The 24666-nt window shown below is 40.5% G+C and overlaps 1 protein-coding gene and 1 pseudogene across 5 annotated transcripts in view; one reads left to right on the top strand and one right to left on the bottom strand.

Annotated features, from left to right (window-relative positions):
* Positions 1-24666, bottom strand: part of SLC36A3 (solute carrier family 36 member 3) — a 47963-nt gene that overhangs the window by 13088 nt on the left and 10209 nt on the right. For 4 of the 5 annotated variants that reach the window (XM_025434662.3, XM_025434663.3, XM_035715163.2 and 1 more), the window contains 7 exons: positions 24364-24459; positions 18470-18554; positions 17172-17390; positions 14915-15013; positions 14345-14511; positions 11450-11619; positions 8414-8594 (listed from right to left, as the gene is read on the bottom strand). In XM_025434662.3, the coding sequence (XP_025290447.1) occupies positions 8414-8594; positions 11450-11619; positions 14345-14511; positions 14915-15013; positions 17172-17390; positions 18470-18554; positions 24364-24459 (1017 nt within the window). Of the gene's footprint in view, positions 1-6121; positions 8595-11449; positions 11620-14344; positions 14512-14914; positions 15014-17171; positions 17391-18469; positions 18555-24363; positions 24460-24666 lie in introns of those variants that run through there. The other variant, XM_035715160.2, reaches the window with a different exon arrangement.
* LOC112651251 (rab9 effector protein with kelch motifs-like) lies at positions 21994-23922 on the top strand (annotated as a pseudogene).

The following is a 24666-nucleotide window of genomic DNA, read 5'->3' as shown; positions in this document are numbered from 1 at the left end:
GGTATAAATAAATATACATTCATGTGCTCATTTGTAAAGATGAGCCAGCATTAATGAGATTAGTTGTTTGCAGAGGGTAGGTAGGGATATTTTTTTTATAAATTTATTTTTTATTGGTGTTCAATTTGTCAACATATAGAATAACACTCAGCGCTCATCCCATCAAGCGCCCCCCTCAGTGCCCGTCACCCAGTCACTCCCACCCCCCGCCCACCTCCCCTTCTACCACCCCTAGTTCGTTTCCCAGAGTTAGGAGTCTCTCATGTTCTGTCTCTCTTTCTGATATTTCCTGCTCATTTTTTCTCCTTTCCCCTTTATTCCCTTTCACTATTTTTTATATTCCCCAAATGAATGAGACCATATAATGTTTGTCCTTCTCCGATTGACTTATTTCACTCAGCATAATACCCTCCAGTTCCATCCACGTCGAAGCAAATGGTGGGTATTTATCGTTTCTAATGGCTGAGTAATATTCCATTGTATACATAAACCACATCTCCTTTATGTTAGGTAGGGATATTGTGGAAAGAAGGGAAAATCATAACAGGGTATAAAGGATGAAGGAAGCAGGAGACTTCTGAGTGTATCTTTTCGTGTAACTGGCACTCTTAGAACTATAATAATGGTCCTCATACCTAAAACATGATTAAAATCAGTCAGGTGATGAGGAGAAACAACATGGAATACAAATGATAACAAACGAATTATATTTCAAATGAAGAATGCAACTGCATTGAAGGAGGTAAGAAAGATAACTGAAGTTACAGTACTTCGATGGGATACAATAAAGCTAAAGTACAAAGGATCTGCACACAAATATTGGATTCTACTCAGTCAATTTGTTTTTCACAGGAGTAGGGGTTAGCAATTGAAAATATGTCTATTAGGATTGAAAAAATAAATATATTGTGGATAATGAGAGCATGGGGGCATACTGTAAGGACACAGGAACCAACTTGAAGGAGCTCTCAATGGCCAAATCTTGGATATTTTGAGCAATACTATAAATAATGACAGTAATGTGTTCTAATCCATTGAATAAAAAAAAATCCATTAGTCCATACACAACAGAATCCCAGTTAAATGTAGAAGGAATGTTGGAAAGAGAAAAAAAAATCACCATTAGGCAAATATCATTGTAATAATTGCTGCAGACAGGAGACACCTATGGATGCTAAAATTGTTAGGTCAAAGTATAATGAAAAACAGGATTTTGTAGGGCGCCTGAGTGGGTTGGTCAGTTAAGTGACTGACTCTTGATTTCCACTCAGGTCGTGATCTCAGGGTTGTGAGATGGAGCCCAGTATTGGGCTCCATGCTGGACGTGGAGCCTGCTTAGGATTCTCTTTCTCCCTCTCCCTCTGCCCCTTCCCTCCCCACTTGTGCTAGCACTCTCTCTCTCTCTAAAGAACAAAACAAGATTTTGCAAGGTTTCAAGGTATTTCCCTTACAAGATACCAACTGCAAAGGGGAAAGTAGTCACTTTTTAGTGAGGAAAACTGGCAGGCACCACCTTAACCATGTATATCATTAAGTTAACATCACTAGTAATAAGACATTGACACCATGTATCTCCCAATATGATGCATCGATAAAGCACAATGAGACCTCTGTGGCATTGTCAAAAATGGATTAACCTCCAAGATGAGGAAAGATTAGAAAAACCCAAATTGAAAGACACTGCAAAATAAATGGCCAGTATTCTTCAAAAGTACGGGGCCATGAACAAGACTGGCCATGGCCAAAACTGAAGGGTGCCTGGGTGGCTCAATCGGTTGGGCATCTGTCTTCAGCTGGGGTTGTGATCCCAGGGTCCTGGGATCGAGTCCCATGTGGGGCTCCCTGCTCAGCAGGTAGACGGCTTCTCTTTCTGCCCTTCTCCCTCCCCTAAATAAGTAAATAAGTAAATAAAATAAATTAAAATAAAATAAATAGGAAAGACTAAGGAACATTCACAGATTAGAGAGAATAAAGATACTGTGAGCTCTTGAACTGGATGCTGGATTAGAAAAAGGCCCAAAAACAGGATTTCACCAGTTAATTACTTTGGCTTTGATTGTTGTATTAGGGTAAGATGTTAACATTAAGTGAAAGCTAGGTGAAAGGTATATTGGAAACTCTGTATTATTTTTGCCACCTTAAAGATTTTTCAAAAATAAAGTTTAAAAAATATGTTGCTGACGTCTCCATTTTGAGGGAAAAAAAGAGTTTGAGCTATCTCTCATGTAACTTCAGTGCAGGAAGAGAGACAAACATGCAAATAAACACCACAATTGTGATGTGTTACAAAGTAGAAGTTACTGGGGACTGCAGTGTCTGGGTCAGTATAGTACGAAGTCAGAGAAGGTTTTCTTGAGGAAGCGATGGCTGACATCTGAGAAATGAGGACTTGAGTAGGGGAAGAGAGGAATAGTGTATGTGGAAGCTCTGAAGCAAAGAGGAACATGGTGCTTTCAGGGAACTGGACAAGGACCGTTAAAACTGGAAGGAAAGGTGCTGCTGGTGCACGAAGCAGCTGGAGAGTTCAGGAGGGATCAGATCACCCAGGGCCTTTCGACTGGGTCCCAGTTTTTACCAAAGCAGCACAGACATCAGAGAATTTATCCTAGAGGATCAGTTCGGGTCCTATTAGTGATCTTCAGAGTGCTGATTGTAATCAGATAGTGTGCGTGTTCGGTCACACGGTGCTGCATGTTCCTTGTCTGGGAACTTACCTCCCTGACTTGTAAGTCCAGCTTCTGAAATTGGAGTCCTCCTGATGAACTTCCCTTTCAAGAGTCGTATCGCCTCAATTTCACTTTCAAGTGGTATTTGCCATACCAGACAGTTCTGGCCCATCACCCATTTTTGATCTTTGAACTCAGGTACTCGTTTGAGAGGCTCCTGTGTAGGTTTGAGTCAGCCTGGACACTGTTTGCCAATAGCAAATCTTGTCTATCCTTAGGAATTTGCCTTTCAGTTTCATTGCCAGGGGCACTGTGACTTATAAACCATTGCACTGTGTCACTAATGTCCACTTGGGGCCAACTCTGAATGCCTCCATTTCACTTGGGTGACTTCTGCTGCCCACCCGCCCATGCAAGGCTTGTGTTGCTTTAGCAGTGAGTTCTGTAGCAACCCCAGTTCTCTCATCATTCCTCATTTTGATGGGCTTGCCTGCTGAAGATCCAAATTAAGCATCTCCCTAAAATGATTCTGCAGATCATTCCACTTTATGCCCCAAATGTGGTCCAGCTCTATCATTTTAAGACTGATCACATTTATGCAGCAGAGAACTGCAACAGGAGATATTTCTGAAGGTCCTGAGGTAGGGGAAGGAATCCCTCTCCATCCTCGATATCCCCTAAAATATCTCTATTCCAGCTACCAGGTCCCAGTTTTTGCCAAAGAAGCACGTAGCAGTAGAGAATTCAGCTTACATTGTTGCATCAGGAATGAGCAGTTTGGGTCCTATCAGTGATCTTCAAAGGCCAGGCTGCGATCAGATAGTGTGTGTTGCACCAGTCACATGGTGCCTGACGTTTAATGTCTGGTAGCTTACCTCTCTAATCTGATTTTGCATTGCTTTATTTTGCATGCAAACCTTAGTGCCAGGGTTGGCTATCCACTATCTATAGATTGTTCAATGCTATGAGAAACAGACATTCTTGCATTCCTCTTTCCAAAGGTTCTTTTGCAACCCAGGGTCTATTAACTTTATGGATTTTGTGATTGTTCCTGAAATTGCACATACAGTTTAGCATGCATGCATTTACGTGAATTTTATGAAGGGGGATCTATAGCTTCCCTTAGAATCTCAACAAGGTGTATGACTCCCCCCGCCAAAGTCATAAACCACTGTCTTAACTTGCTCTATATTCTATAGGAAAGCTTCCATATATATCAAAGCCTCACTTTCTCCATGCTTGTAGCTTTCTTATCTAGGGATGGGATGCTCCCCTCTGGCTCCCCTCTCTTTCATAGTTATTTCACATCTCCTCCAAGAGCTAGTTAGTTGCTGGACATCTGACTATTGGTAAATGGATGATGATGTGCTGAGGATGAGAAGTCAGCTAACTCCAGTTGGGATTCCTGGGATTCCATAGCATCAGTCATGTCATAGAAGGGGAGGTTGAAAAGTGACATTACCTGTAAGTATTCATTACACTGTACATTTATGCTTTATGTACTTTCTCATATGGGTTAAAGATGAAATTTTTATTTTTAAAATTGTGTTTCTGTTATAGTGAAACAAATCATTAAATTTCCCCCTCACACACACACACAAATTTTCCCCTCACATGAAGTTTCTTTAGTTATAAAATCAACGTTACTGCTAAAAACACAATAACACAGGCAGAAAAAAAAAAAAACCATAAAATTTCATTTCTAACTCAACCAACTTGTGAAAATTCCTATAACATTTTATGTTGTGTATACTCTTCAAAATTGCTTGAGTATATGCAAATGACTTCTTTTTTAAAAAGAACCTAAATGGAATCATGCTTCACATTTTGTTTTTTAACAACTGTATTGAGGCATAGTTAATATTACACAGTGTATACCTAAAGTACATAATTGGTAAGTTTTAAAATATATATACACGCCTGGGAAGCCACCCTCACAATCAAAATTATGAACACATTCTCCATCAAGCCCAAAAGTTTCCTCATGCCCCTTTGTAATGCCTCCCACTCACTCACCCACTCCTTCACCTTTCAACAATCTTTCTGTCCCTACAGAACGTGTTGCATTTTCTACTATGGTAAAGCTACCATGAACATTTATGTATAAGTCTTTTGTAGGTATATGTTTCCTTTTCTTTTATGGGAGCTGGAGTTCCTCTACATATTTGCCAACATTAGTGATGTCAATCTTTTAAATGTTAGCTATATGGTGGGATCTCATTATGGCTTTTATTTGGGCTTCTCTAATTACTAATGGTGTTGAACATATTCTCATATGCTTATTCACCATCCATATATCTTCTTTGGTAATGAGTTATTCAAACCTTTGCTTATTTAAAATAAAAAGGATGTTTTCTTATCACTGGGTTTTAAGAGTTCTTCATGTATTCTGGGTATGAGAGTTTCAATACACATAACTTTGCAAAGATTTTTCTCTCAGACTGTGGCTTTTCCTTCCATCCTCACAACAGTGTCTTTTGAAGAGTAAGAGTTTTAATTTTGATGAAGCTTACTGCACTGAATTGTTCTGTTATGGATTGTGCTTTTGGTATTGTATCTAAGAAAATCTTTGCTTAACCCAAGGTCATAACATTTTTTCCCCTATGATTTCTCCTAAAAATTTTATAGTTTCAGGTTTTATACTGAGGCCTAAGATTTATAGGTCTATTTTGAGTTGATTAATATATGCAATGTAAAGTATGGAACCTAGGTCCCTTTTTTGGGCATATTGATATCCAATTTGTGTAGCTCCATTTCTTGAAAAGGCAATCCTTTTCCAACTACTTTGCCTCTGAACCTTTGTCAAAAATCAGCTGCCCACATACGGAGAGAGTTTATTCTGGGTGCTATTCTGGTCTATTCATCTACTTGTCTGTCTTGGCACAAACACCATGCAGTTTTGGTTACTATCGCTTTGTTATAAATCTTGAAATCAGACAGTGTTAGCCCTCCACCTTTGTTCTGCTTTTTCATAGATATTTTGGCTCTTCTAGGTCCTTTACATTTTCATATGAATTTTAGAACCAGTTGGTCAATTTATACAAAAAACAAAACAAAAGCCTGCTGAATGTGGTAAAAACTGATATCTTAACCACAAAGAGTCTTCTGAGTCATAAAGAAGGTTTATGTCTCTATTTATTTAGGTATTAATTTCTTTTACCAAAATATAATAGTGCCTGCAAAATAATATTAGTGCCCGCCTTCGGTCCAGGGAATGATCCCAAAGTTCCGGGATTGACTCCCACTTCAGGCTCCCTGCATGGAGCTTGCTTCTCCCTCTGCCTATGGCTCTGCCTCTCTCTCTCTGTGTCTCTCATGAATAAATAAATAAAATCTTAAAAAATATTATAGTCTTCATGAATATTATATATTATAGTCTTTAACAGGTGTTTCATGTCTTTCATCAGATTTATTCCCCCATTATTTCATCTTTTTTGATGCAATTATAATTGGAATTTCTGACTGTTCTCAGCTAGTACAGAGAAATACAGTTGGATTTTGTATATTGACTCTGTGTCCTCAAGCTTTGTAAACCAATTTGTAGTAGCTTTTTCTTAGATTCTGTTGGATTTTTCTATATTTGTATAATGACATCTTCATAAAGACAGTTCTTTCTTCCTTTCTGATCTGGATGCCATATATTTCTTTTTCTTGACCTATGTCATTGTTTAGATATCCGGCACAATATCAGATAGAAGTGGTGAGAGTAGACGTCTCTGATTTGCTTCTGATCTTTCGTACAGGGAAAGAAAGCACTGAGTTTTTTTCCATCCAGCATGACATTAGTTGTAGGTTTTCATTGACACTTTGTACTGGTTGTGAAAGTTTCCTTCTATTCCTAGTTGCTGGGAGTGGGAGTTTGTTTTTTGTTTTTTTTTTTTAAGAGTTATTTATTCATGAGACACAGAGAGAGAGAGAGGCAGAGACACAGGCAGAAGGAGAAGCAGGCTCCATGCAAGGAGCCCAACATGGGACTCGATCTTGGGTCTCCAGGATCATGCCCTGGACTGAAGGCAGCGCTAAACCACTGAGCCACCCGGGCTGCCCAGTCACTAGGAGTTTTATGTTAGGAATAGATGTTGGATTTTGCCAAATGCTTTTCTGTGTCTATTGAGATGATTATTTTTTCTATTTCAGTTTATCAATAATGGTGAATGAACTACACTGATTTCAAATATTAAACCAACCCTATATTCCTAGAATAAATCCCATTCTGCCATAATACATTACCCTTTTAATATACTGTTGAATTTGATTTGCTAATTTTTTTTTTACAATTTTTGCATGTATGTCCATGAAAGATTTTGATCTATAGCTTTATTTTCTCATAACGTCTTTGTCTACTTTAGGTTCACATAATGTTCTTAATAAACCAGCTTTACCTACTGATCAATCACAAATATATTTGCATATCAATGGGTGCATTTTTGCCATAGGTGGGGGGCATATACCATTTTATTTTGGAAGAGTCATAATTTAACCTAATGTGTCTATTAGGTTAAAAGTTAGGTGTTTCCAACTTTTTAATATTATAAAAATATAAGCTCTCCTTTTACATAAATTTTTGCAAACACAAAGTATTCTTAGGATAAATTCCCAGGATTAGTGGGTCAGAGGGCCACATATTTTAAAACTTATGTATTATAGAATTGTCCCTCAGAAAAGCTATAACAATGTATATTCCCATCTGCAAAATACAAGATTATCTGTTTTTCAAAACCCTTCCCAAAACTAGGTATAATTTTTTTTAAAGTAGGTCAGTAGTCCTTGCACATGATGAAATCCTTCTCTCTCACACAAATTGCATAGACTCTTTGGCCTAAATAGCTCTAAGTGGCCTTAAAATTTCAGAGGGAGAAAAGAGAAGGAGAGAAAGAGGTAATGTCTTTCTAGGTAGGAAATCACCATAATGACAGATTGCTAAGAAATATGTTTGTATCCCTTACTCTACTTCCAGTAGGTCCATATCTCCAGGGCAATAGTATGGCTTGCTAGATGGCAATCACTTTGATTTTCACACATGTGGTTGAAGGACAAATTAACCTATTTTTTCACTTACAGAATGTTAGATCTAGATGAACCCTTAACAACTGATTCGTCTAGTCCTGCATTTCATAGATGGGACAGAGAGAAGGAAGAACTTGCCCAAGATCCCATAGGACATTAGTGGCAGAGCCAAATGGTCGGATAAAATTACTACTAAGTTCTTTGTTCCATCTGTGATTCTCCCACTTAGAAGAATATCCAAATAGAACACTGCCCTTTCCCCAACACACACTTCCCTAAATCTTATGCTTTAAGGGAAGCAACTGCAGAATAGAGAAAACAATTGCTTTTGCATTTACATTTGTGCTTGGTCTGTTTCCAGGGATTCCATGGGCGAATGGCAGTCCTCTTCCCAGTAAATGAGGGAGATGATACAAATAATTGAATGTGGTTTCGGTTCATAGGTGCAAAAGACCTCTGAAGACATCCAAAACCAAAAAAGGCATAGCCTGAGAGATATGAGTACTGACTTGTGTCATGTACATTTTTCTTGGAAAGATAAAGAAGTCGCTAATTAATATAGAAATGTTGGGATTTGATGAATGTATATAACATCCACAATGGAAGTCAAGTTGGGGATGGGAGGGAGAGCTACTAGGATAAAAATAGATAATTATGCATAGACACCTGTGGAGTTGGCTATGGAATGGTTGATGGGTTGGATCAACTCATAGAGGGCTTGGTATGTTCCAAATACACACCCTAAAAGGCCCAGGATGCTGATCATGATGTCTTTTGCAATGGTGACACAGCTCATGTCTTCAGGATAAAAGGTGATGAGCTCCAGGAGGGGCGGGATGATGAGGGCCAGGGCACTGCTGCTCACTGAGCCCACAAAGGAGATGACCAGGTCCAGGCGGGGGATGAGGATGGCTGAGACACCTGCAGAAATAGAAGAAATTTAGAATCATTGATGGTTCCTGCAAGAAGGAAGCTCAGAAACAAACTATTTCTTTGGAGCCTTATAATCCCATAGATGCCTGACAGACTATTTTGGAAAGGTGGGAAAGAGTTTCATTGCAGATGTGAGCAGGAGGTCAGGCACTGTGGTTCTGGACTCCCAGCTCTATTTTAATGGCCAGTATGGATGCTTTCCTTCTATCTATTGGGTTTTTCAAATATAATAGTTATTTTAAAGGCTCCTCTGTCATCTATCTATTATCATCATCTTCTTATTAAAGAGGTGGGGGCATCTAGAGCCCTCGAGGGAATGGGATATGGCCGAGGTCACATATTCTCTTGATGAGAATCCATCGAAATGCCTGTCTAAGGCTCTTTCTTCTAGGTGCTCAATAAATGTCTGGCTCTTAATCAGACACTGAATCTACTGTGAATTTTTACTACTCTACAAAATATAGCTACTGTCGAGAAGCAAGAATGAATTAAAAGTGAGATGGCTTTGTCATTGTCAGAATCTCGACTACTTGTTTTCCTACTCCTAGAATGATCCTGGTAATTAAAAGCATAAAACATAAACACAGCAATAGGCTGCTCTCTCCCCACCTTTTCTAAAACGGGGTCTTCTTAAATCTCCATTGTTTATACCTATGATGAACATAAACATGAATTTTCCATGGGGGTCCAATTTCAATAATGTATGAATGAATAAATATAGCAATTATGTGATTTCACTTTGCACAACTGTATGATTTTCCTATGAACAAATTAGGGGAAAAACTGTCTTGGAAAGCACTCATACTAGCCTGCTGGATTTGAAGAAAACCTCACTTCTTTCTGAAATTGCTGCAACATCCAGTCAGATAATGAGACTCATCGACTCTCACAGTTGAGAATTCATCATCCCTCTGATGGGATGGTCATGTCCACAGCTTTCCCTTCTCAGATATTTAATAAATTGTTTACTTAGAGGAGGCCACAGAGAGGAATCAGTGTCTGTTCTCCAAGAGAGCCCATACTGACAGGACAGAGAAAATAATGTAAAGGAAAGCTATAATGCAAGGTAGGCTGGAGGAACTCTCTAGAAAGATCATGCTCATAGACCTTCCATAGCCCTCCATTGCCGATCTCCTTTAGCACAAGGTCTCTGATGACTCCCTGCCAGGTCTTCTGGCTTCAGATCTTATCACTCCCCACTTTTAGTTTTCCAAAGAGGCCGGTACATAAGTACTTGTCTCAGATCTGTGCACAGCCTGCTGCCTACATATGGTACCTTCTTTGCTCCTCCATCTACTTCCTACTTGTCTCTTAGATCTCAACTGAAATATCACTCCACTGGAGAGGACTCCCTGACCTGACCTAGGCTAAAATATAGGACCTTCTTATGTACTCTTAGAGAACCCTCTTCTTATCTTAACCATCATATGGTGGTACATCATTATGTACCATCATAACATTCATCACAATGTGCTATAGTTATTTCTTTGCATATATTTCTTACTCAGCATGTCTTCTTTATTATTCATTATTGTATCCCTAGTGCCTAGCACAATGTCAGGCACACAGTAGGTGCTCAACAAATGACTGTTGAATGAATGAAGGATAATGGAATTGACATAAGAAGGAGGAGGAAGTGGTCATACCACATATAATAGAAGCAGGGCATGTCGTTAGATGGTCAGCTCTGTCTAACACTGCCTTCCCTGATCTTAAGTGGCCTGAACTACTCAGTTTTTCTCAACTTAGACCCTTCCTATTAGGAATGATCTCAAAACAATAGAGCCACAGGTCCCTAATGTCTTGGTACAGACTGGAAACTCTGTGATCTCTTAAACCATCAAATGTGCTGCTTCTGCTTCTAGAACTCCATCTATGTGAACATCTGAAAGCATGTTCTTCTTCTGGAAGCCTCCAAGAATTACAGTTTCTTCTGACTCTGAACTGAAACTGCATTTCCTCAACTTTAAACTAAGAGTCTCTAAAACCAAATTCTCTCTCTCTTGTGTGTTACCTCACAGGTGTTTCAGGACAGATATAGAAGTTCCCAAGCCTTCGTTTCTCCAAGCAAAACATCCCTAGATTTTCCCCCTTTCCTCATGGGGCACCATTTCTGATTTGCTTCAGAGAAAAAAATTCCCCAGCCCCGCTCATGATGTTTCCCAAACATCTACAACAGTGCCTAATGTAGAATGAATGAGTGAACCAATGAATGGAAGGAAGCATTAAGAGAGGAAGATGGAAGGAGGAGAAGAGTAAATATTGCACCCAAAAACTGATCTCCAAGACTAACAATCAGCCCCTTGTTTGCTCCTATAGTTCAATGCCACTTTATGATAAGGGACTTGATCTTAATTTATAATAGGAAGGAATATGGCACATGATAGAAGAAGACAGGCAGGCTTAGATGCTATAGAACCTGTGTTCAAATCCCAGCTCTGTCACTTAGCAGCTGTATGATTTGAGTGTGTTACTTAAATTCTCTAGGCCATAGTTCCTCCAGTTGGTAACATTATGTTGCTAGGCTGTCACGAGTATAAGGCAATGTCAGTATGGTGCCTGGCCTCTAGCAGGAACATAGGAGTGTGAGTGAATGAATGCTACTTCTTTCTCCCATAAACCAGCCAATGGATACTTTCCATGTGAGGACAGTAGAGACGATTGCAACATGTGATCGTTCTGTTAAGCCCCCTTTTCAGGTGGAAAGTTGAGGTGCAGGGAGGTGAACTATCTTGTTCAAGGTCACAAAGAAGGTAAGTGGCAGAGTCAAGGATACTGGAGTAGACGCCAATGTGACTCACAGCCACAGCTTTGGGCAAAGAGTGCCCTTATATTCTACTCACAGGTCAGACAGACCAAGGCTGTGCGGACAGACAGGTCTATTAACAGTGTCCAGCTCTCTGACACCTGGGAGATGACGAAGGGGATGATGATCTCAGCTGGGACGTGGAACTGGAGGGCGTAGGTGAAGAAGATGCCAATGGAGTACATCAGCTTGACCGACTGGTACAGCCTGCAGACAGATGGATAGGACATGACATTTGATGTAACTTCCAGACAGGGCCATTCAGGACTCACTCATTGCTCAGAAGCTGGTACCTGTCACCCAGTTACAGAACTGGCTCAGGCCTGACCTGCCATCAGAGCCGTCTGGGAAGCTCATTAAAAGTGCACATTCCTGAAAATTCTGATTCAATAGGCCTGTGGCTCAGGTGTCTGTGCCTTTAATTCTTTTACTTTCTTAAAAAGGTATATTTGTATAGAGTAAAATTGCTAGTTCAAAAGTCATATAGTAAAAAGCTTCCCTTCCACACTCGATCTCCAGCCTCCAGTTCTTCTTTCCATAGGCAGTTCCTCTAACAGTTTTCTTGTAGCCCTTTCAGAAATAATCAGTGCACATAAAAGCTTATACCTGATGTAGGTATACCTATACACACACACGGTAGCATCCTCTGCACACCACTGAGCTCCGTTTTTGTTCATTAAATATATATTGGAGATTGTTTTCCGTAAGTACACATAGACTTGGCTCTTCTATTTAATAGATGCTTGGTATTCTAATAACATAGATCACTATAATGTTTTTGGCCCAGTCTCCAGCTAATGGATATTTACTAGTCTTTCACTAGTAAACAATGCTGCAAAATATATCCTGCTACAGACATATCTATGCACATTTAGTATACATCATGAGAGGTGAAAATGCTGGCTAAAAGTATATGTGATTTCAATTTTGGATAGCTATTAACATATTGCCCCTTTGTTGTCCTGGCGTATTGGAATGCTTGCTTCCCCATATCCTTGTCAAAACACAATGTGTGAATGTATGCTAGTCTTTGCCATTCTGTTTTTTTCTGGCATTTCTATCTTCTCAAACATATAAAATGCCATTTTAAAAATTCGCCTGTGAACTGTGTGCACATGCCCATTTTTTTCTTGGGTTGTTGGTCCTTTTCTTAATGGGAAGAGGTATTTGTCTAAGACTCCTCTGGGGAATCTGATGGCCAGCCCGGTTCAGAGCAGATGTGAAGTTCTCATGGCACCTGATGCCTGTTTTCTAGCTGAGGCCCACACAAGGAAAGTGCCCTGTCCAGGGTAGCCAGTGGCAGCCTGAATGGCCCAGAATAGAAATAACATATTAGAATGATTATCTTGACTTTAAAGAAATCACATTATTACCCCACCTAGTCATTATCACAACACAATGAGGTAGGTGGGGCTGGTGGTATTTTTCTCATTTTATTAGCTGTGGCCTTGTGGGAAATGAATGCCCTACCATTCTACTCACCTCTGAAGGAACAGGCTGTGGGGAGATATAACAATGGCAATAGCTAATACTTGGCTAGTATTTACTATGTGCCAGGCACTTTTCTTTTCTAAGTAGTCTCTACATCCAAAATGGAGCCCAACGTGGGGCTTGAAGTCATGCATGACCTTGAGATCAAGACCTGAGTTGAGATCAAGAGGTAGATGCTTAACCAACTGAGTCACCCAGGCACCCCTGTGTCAGACACTTTTTAAAGATATATATATATATATCTTTATATATATATATATATATAATATATAAAACTATATATATATATATATATATATATATATATATATATAAAACCAGTTAATCCTCACAATCACTCCCTTGCCCTTTGGGGTGAAATGTGGCCATAGGACTTGCTTTGACCAAAGAAGTACAAGCTGGGTGAACATACATGTCACTTCCCAGGGAACCTTTAGCAGCTTCATGGTGAAGGGCCTGATTCACCGCACTCTCTGCCATGGCAGCATTTGAGGGAATGGCCATCTTATCATTCTGTGTCCTTGAGTGGGGATAGTATAGAGCTGAGCCCTAGCCACCCCATACTGGGCATGTAGCATGAGCATAGATTAAGCATTTGTGTGTGTTCAGCCATTGAGATTTTGGAGTTGTTTATGACTGGAGCATAACCAAACCTATACACATAGGCATTAGTATTGTCATTTACCAACAATGGAAATGAGGTCTGCAGGATTAGGTAGCTTGTCCAAGGTCACATAAGAATCAGGATGCAAATCCCTTTACTTAGCTTTAGAACCTGTGCTCTTCAACACTTGGCTCTACTGACTGCATAGTCTCAATGCACTCAGTATACTGCCAGAATAATGATAATGGACAACACTCGGTGAATGCTGTGTGCCAGCCCCAAAAATGTTACCTGGATGAATGAATGGATGAGTAGATGAATGATCAAGTGTAAGAACCCCAAACTAAATTCCAACTGAGGCATAACAATGGTGTCTTAGGTCCATTTCTGGAACTGGAGGCCTGACTAATAGTCCATCTGTGGGACCCTCAAGCATTATTCTGGAATTATACTTTTTATTGTTGCTATTTGTGCTTCCTAAATACTCCCAGATCATTCTGTGTTAGGGTCTTTAAACCATAGAGTCAGACAGATTCAGTGTCAAATATCACAAACAGTGTGAGCTGGGAAGGTTCCATGTGGTCACTCCAAACAGCAACTTCCTCATCTAGGGAATGGATTTCATAATAATCATGCTAACTCATAGGGCTATTATGAGGGCTTAACCAGATAATGCACAATGCCTGGATTGTCAAACCTACCTGTTATCATCATACGAACACTGGCAGTTAATATATGGTGTTAGTGACAACCCGAAGGAATGCCACATTCTGTCGCTAAGGCTCAGATCCCAGGACTCTGCTCCCCTCGCATCACCCCAGGCAGGCAAGGACATACCAGCAATTGGGTAAGTTGAGGGTGATGCTGGCCTGGGTACTGGACCCAAACTTCATATAGCCCAGTGTCCCCAGGCAGATGTAGAGGATGATGACAAGGGACATCCCCAAGTACAGCACAAAAGAAAAGTGTTGTGGATGCTTCATCTGATTTTTGAGAGGCAGAACCTAAAAGTGAAAGGAGATTGAGAAAGAAGAGTCAGAAGCATGGCTCCTCATGAAGGATCAGGTTTCCCCTACGGGTACAAACTTTTTTCTTTGGGTGGCCCAGGGTCAGGAAGGGCCACACTCCTTTCTATTTGCTTCCACTCTATTGCCAGGAGTGCCCTACTCGGCCTGGGCTAATGAGTATATTTGCACTCAGGCTTCAAGGCTTAGTGTGGTGCATGGAGTGGTTGGTGACCCAGTGGATGGGTCCTAATTTTCCCTTCCAGCAGGAGCAGATCATAAATACTTTTCATATTATGAAAAGTATTTATGCACTTTTCATAAATACTTTAAGACTTCTGGAATGGCCAGCTTCCCCAGAGGGCACCGGGGACCATTCTTGCAAACCTCATGTCCATCTTACCATACCGACGCCTTCAAATGTGAAAATGGCTGTACCAAAGAACAGTAAGAATGTCTTCCAGCTCGCCATCAAGGGGAGGCTACTGGGATCTGGAATCTCCTGAAAGGGAGTAGAAGAAGGGCATTGGTTTTGCCATGGCATAGGAGTCATCCTCCAACTTTGCCTGGTAGACAGTTGGGCCACATCTGCCATCAACAGAGACACTATCAGGAGCACCTGTGAGATAGCTAGAGCCAAATCAGCCTTCTTACCTTTAAAAAAGTTCTTGAGGCACCTGGGTGCCTCCATCAGTTAAGTATCTGACTCTTGATTTTGGCTTAGGTCATGATCTCAGGGTCCTGCAATGGAGACCTGTCACCATCCCATCATTGGGCTCAGCACTCAGTGGGGAGTCTGCTTGAGAATTTCCCTCTGTCTCCCTCTGCTCTTCCCCCCACTCATGCTCTCCCTCTCTCTCTCTCTCTCTCTCTCTCTCAAATAAATAAATCTTTAAAAAAATTTTAAAGTTCTTTATTTATTGTGGTAAATTATACATAGCCTAATTACATATACATATAAACTATACATAGCCTAAAATTTACCATTTTAAACATTTTTAAGTGTACAATTCAATGGTGTTGAGCGCATTTTCACTGATGTACAACCCTCACCATCACCCAGCTCCAGAGCTTTTTTATCCTCCCAAATCGAAGCTTTGTATTTGTGAAAGAATAACTCATTACCCAGCTCCTGGTCACCCCTATTCTACATTTCCATGGATTTGACTATCCCACGTTATCTCATATAAGTGAAATGATATAATACCTGTCCTTTTGTGACTGGCTTATTTCTCTGAGCATAATGTTTTTAAGCTTCAACCATATTGTAGTGTGGATCAGGAGTTCATTCCCTCTTAAGGAATGCATTGAATGTATTTACCACATTGTGATTTCCCACATCTTTACATGTGGGAGAAGTGGGACCCAGGGAGGAGAAGGGAGTTGCCCAAGGCTTCTCTGCAAGTTAGTGGCACAGCCTGAGTGAGAATTCAGGTCTCCTGTCTTCTCATTCTCCAAAGCCTCTTTCTCATCACTTCCCCCAGAGTCCTACAGTCTAGTAGCTGGTGTGCATGCAGAGAGGATGATTAATTTAAGAGACTTCCTGTGGTGGGCGGAATAATGGCTCTTTTCCAAAGATATCCATGTCCTAGTCCCTGGAATCTGTGAATATGTTATGTTATATGGCAAGGGAGAATTAAGTTTTCAGCCTGAATTAAGGTTGCTGATCAGCAGACCTTAAAATAAGGAGACTATCCTGGGTTACCTGGGTGGGTCCAATGTAATAACAAGGGTCTTTAAAAGTGGAAGAGGGAATTGAAAGAAAGAACTAGAGAGAGGGTGGCATCTCAATGGAAGGGTGAGCCTTATATTGCTGACTTTGGAGATGGAAGGGGACCATAAGCCAAGGCATGCAGGTGGCATCTAGAAGTTGGAGCAGGCAAGAAAACAGATTCTCCCCATAAGCTTCCAGAAAGACACCCAGCCCTGCTGGCACCTCGACTTTATCCCAGTGAGACACCCAGAAATGTAAGATAAATTTGTGTTACTTTAAATGGCTAGATTTGTGATAATTTTCTACATCAGCAATAGGAAACTAAGATTTTCAGATTCAAAGAAATGAAGCTATAATGGTAGAATTTCAGGGTGGTGATAATGGCAAAGAATGGGCCTGGGAGGCAAATTTTTCTGTTGATCAGTTTCCTTGTCTGTAGACTGAGGATAAGGGTAGTACTTACAAAACATAAAATATATAAAATAGTATCACTGTAAAGATTCAGTGAGTTCATATATGTTAAGAACTTGACTCCAAGTAAATAAAATGTCTTTATCATACGTGTATCCCTTGTCAACCTACCACCATTGTAATTTTTGTTGGTTTTTAGTGAGGTATATCCTCCCGAATGGATGTGACTTTCATGAGAGCAGATACACCACCAGTTTCACCTACCACTGAATCCCAGTGCTTTGCACCATGCCTGCGTCACAGAAGGTATTCACTGTCAGCTGACTCACTGCTATCCAGTGTGACAATGAGGATGATGGTGATGATGTTGACTAGCTTTTGTGGCTTGTGGGCAGAAGTGTTCACAGATGTCACTTAGCAGAGGCTGCTCAGAGGAGGGCACCTTTCTCACCTTCACCCGCCCGTAATGATACTATCCTACCTTTCCCCTGGTTAGTATCTAGAACCCCTTCTGCAGTCAATTTCAGGCACAGACCTTTATGATATACTCAAAGATCAGAGCCATGCTCCCCAGGGTGGTGATGTTGGCCAGCGTCGAGAAGATGGACAGCATCCTGAGGTTCTGGATAAACACCAACAGGACCACGAAGGGCAGGATTGTCAGCATGTAGAAGCGGATGTCCAGGATGGGGGTCAGCGCCAGGATCTTCCTGGGCTGGCAGTTGTTGGAGGTCACATGGGCTTCTTCCACCATCTGACATAGACATAACGAGGGGCAGCATAGTCAGAGTTGTCAGATTAAATACAAAATACCCACATGAGTTTCTAGTTCAGATAATTAACAAGTAACTTTTTAGTAAAGTATGTCCCAAATATTCCATAGGACATACTCATAGAAAAAAAAATTCTTGTGTATCTGAAAATCCAACTTACCTGAGTGTCGTATATTTTTATTTGCCAAATCTGGTAACCCCAACTGTAGTGCCCATGACTTTGACAAAAGGAAACCCTTAGAATCTTAAGATCTCTTTTTGTCATTTAACCCAAGCTCTTCCTCCTCGTCAAATGGTTTCTTCTCATATACTCGGAGAATGGAAGTTGATTACACAAGAATATCTTCTTTAACTTTAGATAGCCCTAAAAGTTAGAAAGCTCAAATACTGAGCAAAATCTATCTGCTTGAATATTTCAACTACAACAGTTGCCATAGTTCTGGCTGTTTGAATGCACAAAACCAATTATGCTCCCTCTATTCCATGAAGCCAAGAAAGAACACTGTGATTGATTCGTTATGCCTCATGGATTGCAGCTTGTTTGTCCTACATTTAATTAGTCATCTTCACTGTGACAACCCTGAGATACCTGAAGTGAATCTCACCAACACTTTTCAGGCTAAAAATTCCCAGTTGTTTCTGATTGGACATGATTACAAGCCTCTCTCTTCATCTTGGCTATATTCCTCAGATGTTGCTTTGGCTTCTCAATAATCCTCTTAAAAAGTTATTTTGGGGGCACCTTTGTTTGGCTCAGGTCATGATCCCAGAGTCCTGGGATGGATCCCCGACTTGAGGCTCTCTGCTCAGTGGGGAGTCTGCTTCTCCCTGTCTTTCTGCTCCTCCCCCTGCTTATGCTTGCTTTCTCACTCTCTCTCAAATAAATAAACACATTTTTTAAAGGTGATTTATAGGACTGAGAGAACTCCCAAGTAGTCTGATCAGGCATGAGAAATGAAACCAACTCCTCCCAAGATCTGAACACTACACTCTTGCTAATGCAGTCCTAGCAGTGGGATGTCTGCTTTTCTCCCACTCTACCCAGAAGAATCCTCTTTACCTGTTGTAAGTTGTCTGCCATAAACATAAAATAAACGCTGCAGAATCCCAGTTGGGTGGTAATTAATAAGAAGCTGACAGTGTACCTGAGTAGGAAAAGAGGAGACAGAGGGAGAAAACAAGTTACTTTAAAAAATGTATTTATTTTTATTTTTAAATGATTATTTCTGTTATTTTTTTAATACTTTGCTTTTTTTATTTTGAAAAATTTGAAGCCCACAGAAACAACCAAAAAATCGGTATAATTAACATCCATATATCTTTCAAATAAATATGCCAATTGTTAACTTTTGGTCCTACCTGCATTACATAAATATGTATGTGTATGAATGTACGTATTCATCCGTACACACACGTGCATTCTTTTTCAGAACCACTTGAAAGTCAATTGCAGAAATCATAATACTTCAACCTTAACTCCCTCAGCATATCTCTTTTAAGACTATGAGATTCAGTATTTTGTCAAATGCTTTCTCTGCATCTATTGAAAGGATCATATGGTTCTTGTTTTTTCTCTTGCTGAAAACGGATGAAAGATCTAAATGTGAGACAAGATTCCATCAAAATCCTAGAAGAGAACACAGGCAACACCCTTTTTGAACTCGGCCACAGTAACTTCTTGCAAGATACATCCACGAAGGCAAAAGAAACAAAAGCAAAAATGAACTATTGGGACTTCATCAAGATAAGAAGCTTTTGCACAGCAAAGGATACAGTCAACAAAACTAAAAGACAACCTACAGAATGGGAGAAGATATTTGCAAATGACATATCAGATAAAGGGCTAGTTTCCAAGATCTATAAAGAACTTATTAAACTCAACACCAAAGAAATAAACAATCCAATCATGAAATGGGCAAAAGACATGAACAGAAATCTCACAGAGGAAGACCTAGACATGGCCAACACGCACATGAGAAAATGCTCCGCATCACTTGCCATCAGGGAAATACAAATCAAAACCACAATGAGATACCACCTCACACCAGTGAGAATGGGGAAAATTAACAAGGCAGGAAACCACAAATGTTGGAGAGGATGCGGAGAAAAGGGAACCCTCTTGCACTGTTGGTGGGAATGTGAACTGGTGCAGCCACTCTGGAAGACTGTGTGGAGGTTCCTCAAAGAGTTAAAAATAGGCCTGCCCTACGACCCAGCAATTGCACTGCTGGGGCTTTACCCCAAAGATACAGATGCAATGAAACGCCGGGACACCTGCACCCCGATGTTTCTAGCAGCAATGTCCACAATAGCCAAACTGTGGAAGGAGCCTCGGTGTCCATCGAAAGATGAATGGATAAAGAAGATGTGGTCTATGTATACAATATTGCTCAGCCATTAGAAACGACAAATACCCACCATTTGCTTCGATGTGGATGGAACTGGAGGGTATTATGCTGAGTGAAAGAAGTCAGTCAGAGAAGGACAAACATTATATGGTCTCATGCATTTGGGGAATATAAAAAATAACGAAAGGGAATAAAGTGGAAAGGAGAAAAAATAAGTGGGAAATATCAGAAAGGGAGACAGAACATGAGAGACTCCTAACTTTGGGAAACGAACTAGGGGTGGTAGAAGGGGAGGTGGGCGGGGGGTGGGGGTGACTGGGTGGCAGGCACTGAGCGGGGGCACTTGATGGGATGAGCACTGGGTGTTATTCTGTATGTTGACAAATTGAGCAGCCTTGTGAATATCCACATTTTTTGGTTTTCCATGACATTGGCTTTTGGGGAAGGATCCAGGCCAAATGTCCTATAGAAATGTCCCACACTGGAAGCACCTGAGTGGCAGGATGGTTATGCATCTGCCTTTGGCTCAGGTCGTGATCCTGGGGTCCAAGGATTGAGTCACATCGCAGGTTCCCTGAGGGGAGCCTGCTTCTTCCTCTATGTCTCTGCCTCTCTTTGTGTGTGTGTCTCATAAATAAATAAATAAATAAATAAATAAATAAATAAAATCTTAAGAAAAAAAAGAGAATGTCCACATTGTGGACTTTGATGACTGCTTCCTCATGTTTAGATTCAGGTAAGCATAGTTGGCAAGCATACCACATAGGTGATATTTTGTACTTTTTCCATCATATTGGGAGGCCCTGGGGTCCTGTGGCTCCACTGTGATGATGACAGTCAGTTGTCTCCATTGCCAATGCACATTTCCCTTGTTATAATCTGGAAGTAAAGCTTTGAGACAATATGAATATCCTGTCCTCTCAAACCAAGGGTTTTAACATTCATTGATGATCCTTGTCTGAATCAATTATTTCATCTGTGGTTGCAGGGTAATGGTTTTCTAATCCTGTAATTGTTTCTAAATTTATTGGTTGGCATTTAAAAAATATGTATTCTTCCTCTTTTTTGGTATCACACACACAAAAAAACTCACATTAACTTTGAAAATTTAGTATATTATACTCCATTATTGTCATTATTCTTTTGGATTCTTTAATTATCTCAAATTTGAAGATGCATTTATTGTTTAAGGGACCAAAATATGTTCCTCTACTTAGATCAGTTTAGATGAGATTGGGTGCGTTCAGGGTGACATGGCCGTAGACTTTAGTTCAGTGGTTTTCAAAGTTGGGTTGCTGTACCAGTTGCATCAGAATTACCTGAGGTTTATGCCAAAAATACAGATTCCTGACTCTCTAATGCCTATCAAATCAGAAGCTCAGTGATATCATATGAGACCAGAATAGGGATGTTTTCTCTCTCTTTATTATGGAAATTTTAAAACATATACAAAAGCAATGACAATAATCCATGACTCCTCGTGTGACTATCCCAGTCAACAATCACTAACTTTTTGTCAGTCCTATTCCAACCATCCCTTTACCTACACACATGCTTATTTTGTTGGAATATTTGTAGCAAACTAGAGAACTCAAGGTACTTCATTGTAAATAATTCTATATGCAGCTCTAATGGACAAGGACTTAATATATATATATTTCCAACATTATCACCCCTTGAAAAATTAATAATAATATTTATATCATTTAATAACAGTCCATATTCAGATTTCTCCAAATATCTCAAAAATATTTTACTGCTGGTTTCTAAAGTCTATACTCTGTGTTTTGTTATTATGTCTCTTAAGTTTTTAAAACTGCTATATTCCCTTTGCTCTCCTTTTTTCCTTTACAACTTTTAACTTTTTGGAGGATGTTGAAGATACCAGATAATTTATCCTGTAGTGTGTCTCACTTTCTAGATATGGTTGATGACTTCCTCATAATGTCAGTTAATGCATTTCTCTATGCCCTGTGTTTCCTGTAAACTGATATTAGTTCTAGAAGCTTGACTAGATTGAGGTTCTTTATTTATCTCTCTGGCAAGGATATTTCCTGGGTGATAACAGTACTCCCTGCTGTCCTGCTGTATCCCATCATAAGACACATTGCGTCTGGTTATCGCATGTCTAGACATGAGATACTAAGATTAATACCTGGGGTCAGATGACATCAGTGTTGTCTTCCTTCATAAAGTTTCCCAATGACTTTTTGCCTAATGGCTTGAGCATCCATTGATGATTGTTGCCTTTATCAAGCTCCCAGGTATCCCTTAGCACACTAAAAATTACAAATCATTGTTTAAAATATGTTCCCAACTCTTTTTCAGTTACTGAGCTTCTTGAAAAATGGTACAGTATAATGAGTGGGAGCTAGATGTTCAAGATTCAAGCTCTTGCTCTGTCACTAAATTCCTGTGTAACCCTGGGCAGCGTTATTGCCCTATCTGGGCTTTACATTTCTCCATTGAATAAGCATGGATATGGTGGTCTCTAAAGACCCTTCTTACCCAAAAGTTTTATTCAGGGGTCATCAGAAACAAAAACTTTGGTGGGAAAGGATGAACAATTGTGAGTCATTCGTTATTATTGCCTCATGACCTCACCTGTCTGAAAATCAGAGTGACTTCTGATCAAGAGAGCGATGACCTACTGAGAGTCCCAAGAGAGGAGCTGCAGAAGGGATCTTGGCAGTCACAATACTGACTCACTACCTCCTGAAGGGCTCTGCTGAGAAAGGCTGAAATGTTAGGTTTGGGTTGAATTTCTGTGCAACTGCTATCTATATCTGTTTGTGGACATGTTATTTTTTTCCTTATGAGCTTTGGTCATCTCATATTTCCAGGACAATAAAGACTCTCCCTGCCCATCTACAAAGTCGAAGATATGATCAGAGGCACTAAGACAAAGAAAAGCCTCTTGTATACCAGGCACTTTTTATCACGCAAGGAAGCAGCCTGAATGTTCATTAGGGGAAGGCTTGAATGAAACCATGGCACATGTCCCCATGGAGGAACATCCTGAACCTTCACAAATAATCAGATAAGCCCAGGACCATCCTAAGCTGCCACAGGACACCACAAAGCTGCTGCCAGTTGCCTGGAGACAAGTTAGGAAAGCAACATGGAACACCTTTACACATGCACACACCCTGCACCCTGGAGACAGATCCTGTGCTCCAGTTGGTCAGAGCTGTTCATATCAACCCCCAGCAGGTGGTGCTGAGAGGCAAGGTCTTCATTGTTGGGGGAGCAGATCCAAACAAGAGCTTCTCAGATGTGCACACCCCAGATCCGGGATTTAGCCACCTTGGAGGGCCTCTTGCCCCATTCCAAGCATGCCGGCTTTGTTCTTTCTTATGCACCTCACAGCGTCTGGGTGTTTGGAGGTGATGACTAGTCAGGAAATTGAAATTGCCTACAAGTTCTGAATCCTGAAACTAGGACTTTGGGACCATGCCAGAGGTGAGCAATCCCCCACTGTTCCCAAGACCATTCACACATCATCTGAAGCCACTGGAAACCAGTTGTATATCTTTGTGGGTGGAAAGAGAGGCACCCAGCCCATGCAGGATGTGAAGCTGCATGTGTTTGATGCAGACACTCTGACCTGGTCACAGACAGACACACGTGGAAAACTTCCAATCTCCCGGGCATGGTCATGTGGTGGTGGCAGCAGGGACAAAGCTCTTCATCCCTGGAGGCTTGGCAGGGGACAGATTCTATGATGATGTGATTGCACTGACACAAGTGACCAGAAGTAGCAGAAACTAAGTCCCACTGGGGCACCTCCCACAGGCTGCGCTGTCCACTCAGCTGTGGCTTTGGGGAAACTCCTGTATCATCTTTGGAGGGGTGACTCCCACAGGAGCACTGGATACAATGTACCAATCTCACATAGAAAAGCAGCATCTGGGGGACCTTGCATAAATTTGAAACTTTTCTACCACCTGGACCATTGGATCATTCTATGTGTCATTCCATGGCCAGTGATGTGTACTTCTGAGAAAGAAGATTCCAATTCTGTCACTCTGAACTGTGATGCGGAGAAAGGGGCTTCTACAGGCAAAACAGTGACCCAAGCTGGTGTGACTCACATGAAGAAAGTCAGGCTAACATGCTGTTCTGTATTGTACTTGGTAAGATGAATAGAGAAGGGGAAATCTAGTGATTGCATTTTGACTCTAGCTGACTAATAAATCGCACATTTTTGTTAAATGAAAAAAAATCAGGTATGTCTCCCTGTCCCAGTGTGGAAAGAAACTAGACACATTGTTAGATGAAAGAGCAAATTTCCAGAAAAATATTCTAACCAGTGTACAGGAAAATGCAAAATGAAATCTAAATTTCCACTCACACACATATACTCATGAACATGCAGAGACAAAGTCTAGAAGAATATTTACTAACTAGGTATCACTGGTTACTTATTGGATGAAGAGTGGGGATGGAGCTATCAGAGGAGGTTCTCTGTACTGTTCTACAGTTTGTAATAACAACATATTCACTTAACCTTGCATAACTGGGAACAAAGGAGGATCCGGTGAGGATTATTATTGATCTTACTACTCCTGCCACTACTACTATGACATCTATGAGTAAATACTACCTGCCCCACACCGAGTGGGTCCTCAGCCAGGCATTTGGGCAGGTTTCCAGGCTGTACATCATGGCCTCTCCATAGTTCACAAAAGTCTTTTGCAATCTAGGGAAAGGACAAGCAACATGTAACTTAAAACATTTTTGTTAAAGGCACAACTTACTCCCAAAGTGAGTAATTATTATATATTTGTGTGTTAACATGAAGCATTCTAGAAATTTTCTAGCAATGGTATTAACAAGATATCTTATAATACACTTTTAAAACTTTGAGGAAACTGCCTTTCCCCCCTTTTTTGTGGTGGTCTTCTTA

The sequence above is a fragment of the Canis lupus genome, chromosome 4, assembly GCF_003254725.2.
Source record: "Canis lupus dingo isolate Sandy chromosome 4, ASM325472v2, whole genome shotgun sequence".
NCBI lineage: Eukaryota > Metazoa > Chordata > Mammalia > Carnivora > Canidae > Canis > Canis lupus.
The sequence above is the reverse complement of the archived record's forward strand: the minus strand, read 5'-3'. Positions and strand labels throughout refer to the sequence as shown.